This window comes from Microtus pennsylvanicus, chromosome 18 (assembly GCF_037038515.1).
Source record: "Microtus pennsylvanicus isolate mMicPen1 chromosome 18, mMicPen1.hap1, whole genome shotgun sequence".
NCBI lineage: Eukaryota > Metazoa > Chordata > Mammalia > Rodentia > Cricetidae > Microtus > Microtus pennsylvanicus.
Window position 1 is genome coordinate 40793991 of NC_134596.1, and position 7590 is coordinate 40801580.

The 7590-nt window shown below is 41.3% G+C and overlaps 1 protein-coding gene across 1 annotated transcript; it reads right to left on the reverse strand.

The window, feature by feature from the left end:
• Positions 1-6951: 6951 nt before the first annotated feature.
• On the reverse strand, positions 6952-7274 carry LOC142837425 (ATP synthase F(0) complex subunit e, mitochondrial). The gene has a single exon (XM_075952493.1). The coding sequence runs from the start codon at positions 7252-7254 to the stop codon at positions 7039-7041; it is 216 nt and encodes a 71-aa protein (XP_075808608.1). The 5' UTR covers positions 7255-7274; the 3' UTR covers positions 6952-7038.
• Between the last annotated feature and the right edge of the window lie 316 nt (positions 7275-7590).

Sequence of the window (7590 nt, forward strand, 5' to 3'; positions counted from 1 at the left end):
TCAGTGCTCTTAACCTCTGAGCCATCTCTCCAGCCCCTTGAGTTCTTTATATATATTAGAGATCAGACTTTTGTTTGTTGCGGGGTTGGTGAAGATCTTCTCCCAGTCAATGGGTTGCCTTTGTGTCTTAGTGACAGTGTCCTTTGCTTTACAGAAACTTCTCAGTTTCAGGAGGTCCCATTTATTCAATGTTGCCCTTAATGTCGGTGCTGCTGGGTTATACGTAGGAAGTGGTCTCCTGTGCCCATGTGTTGTAGAGTACTTCCCATTTTCTCTTCTATCAGGTTCAGTGTGTTCAGACTGATATTGAGGTCTTAAACCATTTGGACTTGAGTTTTGTGCATGGCAATAGATATGGATCTATTTTCATTCTTCTACAGATTGACATCCAGTTATGCCATCACCATTTGTTGAAGATGCTCTCTTTTTTTCCATTGTATACTTTTAGCTCCTTTATCGAAAATCAGGTATTCAAAGGTTTGTGGGTTACAATCCGGGCCTTCTATTCGATTCCATTGATTGACTTCTGTTTTTATGCCAATACCAAGCTATTTTCAATATTGTAGCTCTGTAATAGAGTTTGAAGTCAGGGATGGTAATGCCTCCAGATGTTCCTTTATTGTAGAAGATTGTTTTGGCTTTGCTGGGTATTTTGTTTTTCCATATAAAGTTGATTATTGTCCTCTCAAGGTCTGTGAAGAATTTTGATGGGAGTTTGGTGGGGATTGCATTGAATCTATAGATTGCTTTTAGTAGAATTGCCATTTTTACTATGTTAATCCTCCCAATCCAAGAGCAAGGGAGATCCTTCCATTTTCTGGTGTCCTCTTCAATTTCTTTCTTCAAAGACTTAAAGTTCTTGTCAAATAGATCTTTCAATTCCTTGGTCAGAGTTACCCCAAGATATTTTATGTTATTTGTGGCTATCGTGAAAGGTGATGCTTCTCTGATTTCCCTCTCTGCTTCCTTATCCTTAGTGTATAGGAGGGCAACTGATTTTTTGGAGTTGATCTTGTATCCTGCCGCATTACCAAAGGTGTTTATCAGCTGTAGGAGTTCTTTGGTAGAGTTTTTGGAGTCGCTTATGTATACTTTCATATCCTCTGCAAATAATGAAAGTTTAACTTCTTCCTTTCCAATACGAATCCCCTTGATCCCCTTATGTTGTCTTATTGCTATTGCTAGAACTTCAAGCACTATATTGAAGAGGTATGGAGAGAGTGGACATCCTTGTCGTGTTCCTGATTTTAGTGGGATGGCTTTGAGTTTCTCTCTGTTTAATTTAATGTTAGCTGTCGGCTTGCTGTAAATAGTTTTTATTATATTTAGGTATGACCCTTGTATCCCGAATCTCTCCAAGACCTTTATCATAAAGGGATGCTGAATTTTGTCAAAAGCTTTTTCAGCATCTAATGAAATGATCATATGGTTTTTTTCTTTCAGTTTATTTATATGATGGATTACATTGATAGATTTGCCTATGTTGAACCAGCCCTGCATCTCTGGGATGAAGCCTACTTGATCATAATGGATAATTTTTCGGATGTGTTCTTGGATTCGGTTTACCAGTATTTTATTGAGAATTTTTGCGTTGATGTTCATGAGTGAGACTGGCCTGTAATTTTCTTTCTTGGTTGAGTCTTGTGAGGTTTTGGTATCAGGGTAACTGTAGCTTCATAAAAGGAATCCGGCAATGACTCTTCTGTTTCTATATTGTGGAATACATTAAGGAGTATAGGTATTAGCTCTTCTTGGATGTTCTGGTAGAATTCTGCAATAAAACCATCTGGTCGGGGCTTTTTTTGGAAGGGAGGTTTTTGATAACAACTTCTAATTCTTCGCGACTAACAGGTCTATTTAGATCGGTCACCTGGTCTTGGTTTAACTTTGGTATATGGTACTTCTCTAAAAAAAAATGTTCATTTCTTTTGCATTTTCCAGTTTTGTGGCATACAGGCTTTTGTAGTAAGATCTAATGATTCTCTGAATTTCCTCTGTGTCAGTGGTTATGTCCCCCTTTTCATTTCTGATCTTATTTATTTGCGTGTTCTCTCTCTGTCATTTGATTAGTTTGGATAGGGGTTTGAGGATCTTGTTGATTTTCTCCAAGAACCAACTTTTTGTTTCATTGATTCTTTGGATTGTTTTCTGTGTTTCTATTTTGTTGATTTCAGCCCTCAGTTTAATTATTTCCAGTCTTCTGCTCCTCCTGGGCGTGTCCACTTCTTTTTTTTCTAAAGCTTTCAGGTGTGTTGTTAAGTCTCCAATGTGTGCTTTCTCCATTTTCTTTAAGTGGGCACTTAGTGCTATAAACTTTCCTCTTAGCACTGCTTTCATCATGTCCCATAGGTTTGAGTATGTTGTCTCTTTATTTTGATTAAATTCAAGGAAGATTTTAATTTCTTTCTTAATTTCTTCCTTGACCCAGGTGTGGTTCAGTAGTTGACTGTTCAGTTTCCATGAGTTTGTCGGCTTTCTGGGGGTAGCATTGTTGTTGCCTTCTAACTTTAATCCGTGGTGATCTGATAAGACACAGGTGGTTACTAATATTTTTTTGTATCTGTGGAGGTTTCCTTTGTTACCGAGTATGTGGTCAATTTTCGAGAAGGTTCCATGAGCTGCAGAGAAGAAGGTATATTCTTTCCTATTTGGGTGGAATGTTCTATAGATGTCTGTTAAGTCCATTTGCTTCATTACCTCCATTAAATCTCTAAAATTCTCTATTAGGTTTCTGTCTGATTGACCTGTCCATTGGAGAGAGAGGTGTGTTGAAGTCTCCTACTACTAGTGTGTGTAGTTTGATGTCTGCCTTGAGTTCTAGTAATGTTTCTTTTACATAAGTGGGTGCTTTTATATTAGGGGCATAGATATTCAGGATTGAGACTTCATCCTGATGAATTGTTCCTGTTATGAGTATAAAATGTCCATCTCAATTTCTTCTGATTGATTTTAGTTTGAAGTCAGATTTGTTAGAAATTAGTATGGCCACACCCACTTGTTTCTTAGGACCATTTGCTTGAAACACCTTTTCCCAACCCTTTACTCTGAGTAGATGCCTGTCTTTGTGGTTGAGATGTATTTCTTGTAAACAGCAGAATGTTGGATCCTGTTTTCGTATCCAATCTCTTAGCCTGTGCCTTTTTATAGGTGAATTGAGTCCATTGATATTAAGTGATATTAGTGACCTGTGGTTGTTGACTCCGGTTATTGTTTTTGGTAGTAGAGTTTGTGTGTCTCCCTTCTTTGAGTTGTGCTGGTGAAGGGTCACTAGATGCCTGAGTTATTGCAGGCAGTGTTGGCAATATTGGGTTCCTTGGGTTGCGATTTTCCTTCTATTACTTTCTCTAGGGCTGGATTTGTGGCTACGTATTGTTTAAATTTGTTCTTATCCTGGAATGTCTTGATTTCTTCATTGATAGTGAACGATAGCTTGGTTGGTATAGTAGTCTGTGCTTGCATCCATGGTCTCTTAGCTTCTGCAGTACCTCTATCCAGGACCTTCTGGCTTTCATGGTTTCCATAGAGAAGTCAGGTGTAAGTCTGATCGGTTTACCTTTATAAGTTACTTGGCCTTTTTCCTTTGCAGCTCTTAATATTCTTTATTTAATCTGTATGTTTTGTGTTTTGATTATTATATGGCGAGGGGATTTTTTTTGATCCAGTCTATTTGGTATTCTGTATGCTTCTTGAATATTCATGGGAATATCTTCATGTTGGGAAAGTTTTCTTCCATAATTTTGTTAAATATATTTTCTGGGCCTTTGAGCTGTAATTCTTCTCCTTCTTCTATCCCTACTATTCTTAGGTTTGGTCTTTTGTAGCGGCGTAAACGAATGCAGACAGTTTGTAAAAATATATATAGTTTTAATGTAGAAATAGACTTACAGAACCACCGTTCCTGCGGAGACCAGGAAAGTAGAAGATACAGCTCGGAGCACGCTCGCCAAATTTATAGGCAGACATTAGCCCGAGGCGAACACGCCCCCTAAGGGGTGGGACTTATCCCTACAATCTTTTTATTGTGCACCATATTTCCTGAATGTTTTGTGAGAATTTGTTGGATTTGATGTTTTCTTTGGTCAGTGTGTTTATTTTCTCCATGGTGTCTTCAGAATCTGAGATTCTTTCTTCTATCTCTTGTGTTCTATTGTTTATGCTTGTTTCTGTAGCGTCTGCTCGTTGACCTAGATTTTCCATATTCAGCCGGCCCTTGGTTTGTGTTTTCTTCCTTGCTTCCATTTCAGTTTTCAATTCTTGAACTGTTTCCATTACCTGTTTGATCGGTTTTTCTTGGTTTCCCAGTATCATTTACGTATTTACTCATTTCTTCAAACTTTTTGTTATACTTCTCATCCATTTCTATAAGGGCATTTTTTACATGCTGTCTAAGGGACTCTATTGCTTTCATAAAGTCATTTTTTTCCATTTCTTCTGGATTAGGTTGTTCAAGTCCTTCTGTTGTAAGATCATTGGGTTCTGGTGTTTTCACGTTGTTTTTCAGATTGATGGAGGAATTCTTGCCTTGGCGCCTGCCCATGTCCTCCTACAAATGCTATCCAATGGGTCTTCTGAAACAAGATCAGGTACTGGCTGTGGTGTTTTATAACCACAATAGAAACCCAGCTAAGACATATGGGGTCTGGGATCCGACTGAATGCAGCAGTCTTGGTTCCTTACCTGCAGAGCCATCTCGTCAACCCTCTGTTGCTAGTCTCCTCCCCCTCCTATGGGGATGTGAGCTCCATAACAGAAGAGGTTTTTACTGCTGTTTCCTTGTGTGTTTTCAGCTCCTACAGCAATGCCTTGCACATAGATGAAACTAAAAAGGATTTTTGAAATGGTCTTGATATATTCCACAGGCTGGCCTTGAACTTGCTGTGCAGCCCAAGTTGTCAAACTCACCACTCTCCTGCCTTAGCCTCCTGCGTGCTCAGACTAGAGGGGTATTCCTATTTAGGTGGAAGCTCTGCTCTGGCCCCACCTCTCACTCTCTCTCCCTACACTGCCCCTGAGAAAGACTACAAGTGGTGGCTCCTCTTCCTGAGAGGCACACGATCATGCTTACAGGGTATTTAAGACCCGGCCCGTAGACTTGCGGCATGATTTCTTCTCCCCTCACCTGGGAGTTGCTTTGCTCTGATTAGACCTGGTATCATTAATTTAGCCTGATCTGATTTATTGCATCGGTGGAGAGACTTAATATTGGGATACAGAAATCTTTCAATACCACTATATCTAGGTTCAATAAATATTTTAAACAAATTGTAAGAAAGGTATTTAAAAACAAAATAAAACAAAAACCCCACTTTCCTGAAGACTAATAGCCATACAGTAAACTGTAGCTGTTTGAGATGTAGCAATGAGATTTGAGCTAGGTGTGCATTTATAAAACCTCTACCATAGCCAGGAAAATTAATCTGTCGCCATCGTGTCTTCCTGTGTCTGATGCCTGTCAGTCTAGCATTGGAGAGCCGAGGTGAGAGAATTGCTGCAAGTTTGAGGCCACACGGGCCAGTATAGCAAGACTCTCTCAAAGAACAAACCAGACGAGGTAGCCATCGCTGTAATCCCAGCCATGGGAAGAAGGGGTGTGGGGACTGGCACTTATGGCCACTTCAGCTGCAAGGCCAGTTCAGCATCAGCCGGAGCTACACTGAGACCCTGTCCCCCCAAAACCAAGAGCAGTCTCCTCATATGTCTCTGTGATGACCTCCTGCCTTCTGAGCAAGCGTCACGCCCAGCACTGACCCGCTTCCATCTCACAGCTTACGTTCTCCCGAAATCCGTAAATAGAACCTATATCCCACGGTCGTTCTCATCCACTCCTTCCATCGGCCCAAGCGTTTCAGATGTTCCCTGTTGTCCCTGTTGACCGTGCCAGTGGCTTCTCCTTTCCTTTACCATGCTGTGGTTTGGATGTAGTTACCATAGTGATTCTCATTCTGTTGGGGTTAGGAGACAGTGGAGCATTTAAGAAAGAGGAGCCTGGTAGCAGATGGTTGAATCACTGGGGTACCCTTTGTTTGTTTGTTTAAATACAGGACCAGTTGTGTGTATTGTGTAGAAACTATCTGCTGTTATCTGGCCACACATTAACAGACACTTGAGTTGTTTCCAATTTGGGGCTATAAACAAAATGGCCATGAATGATTATATACAATGTTTATCATTGCCAGACATAAGCCCATCTGAAAAGGTCAGAGAACTTACAGGAATCGATTCTTTCTTTCCACCATGTGAGTCTTTTGATTGAATTTAAGTTGTCAGACTTGGCAGCGAGCAGCTTTACACACTTTGCCTTCTTGTTGGCCTATTAGCTTCTATTATTATTATTGTACATGCACACACATACACACAATAATATGTGTGTGTGTGTATAAATGTATATACATATATATATATATATATATGTGTGTGTGTGTGTGTGTGTGTGTGTGTGTGTGTGTGTGTATTGTTTTGTTTTTGAGACAGGGTTTCTCTGTAGCTTTGGAGCCTGTCCTGGAACTCACGCTGTAGACCAGGCTGGCCTCGAACTCACAGAGATTCACTTGCCTCTGCCTCCCGAGTGCTGGGATTAAAGGCACACGCTACCACCGCCTGGCTAATAAATATATTTTTAAAGGCATTCTTGGGTTTTATCTGTAATTGTGTCAAGATCTCCATCATCTTAGAGAAACATGGTAGCTTGATTCTGTTTATTCTCACAGTGCATGAATATAGCATAGTTGTGGTATCTGTAAGTAACTAAAAAAATACTAAAACCCATCGGCACGCCAGTCTCGTGGACGATGTCTCAGTGTCTCCAATAGCCCCTCACACCCCCTCGTGCTCCTTATGTCATCTCTGCATTACTTGTAGCACCGAAGGGCAGGGTGCAGGCAGGATGAATGGTGTGCTGTGTTGTTTATGGACAAAGGGGGAAGCCTGTACGTGTTCAGCACAGGCATGATGTTTCTTTTTCTTTCTTTTTTTTTTTTTTCGCACGACAAAGCTTTTATTCATTCTCAGCGACTTAAGAAAGGCAATCTCACTGGCGCTTCACTTGAGTATGCTGTCATCTTGAGCTTCTGCCCGTTCTCTTTCAATCCGTTTCAGCTCATCTAGTCTCTTCTTCTCCTCCGCTGCCACCCTCCTCTCCTCCTCTGCCCGGGGCTTTAGGTAACTATAGCGCTTGGCACCGTAGGCCATGCCGAGGACCAGGGCTGAGTATCGGCCGAGCTTGATGAGCGGAGAGACCTGAACTGGGGGCACCATCTTGTCCGTGACCTTCGCGCCGGAACAGGCATGATGTTTCTTTTTTTTTAATTTTTTTTATTGATAAAAGAAGAATAAAGAAAAAAAAACAAATTTCCACCTCCTCCCAGCCTCCCATTTCCCTCCCCCTCCTCCCACTCTTCTCCCCCTCCTCCCACTCTTCTCCCCCTCCTCCCACCCCTCTCCCCCTCCCTCTCCAGTCCAAAGAGCAGTCAGGGTTCCCTGCCCTGTGGTAAGTCCTAGGTCCTCCCCCCTCCGTCCATATCTAGGAAGGTGAACATCCAAACTGGCTAGGCTCCCACCAAGCCATCAGATTGCGTAGGATCAAAACTGCGT

Coding starts and splice junctions, on each gene's coding strand:
- LOC142837425 (XM_075952493.1), bottom strand. CDS start 7,254: ATGGTGCCCCCAGTTCAGGTCTCTCCGCTCATCAAGCTCGGCCGATAC.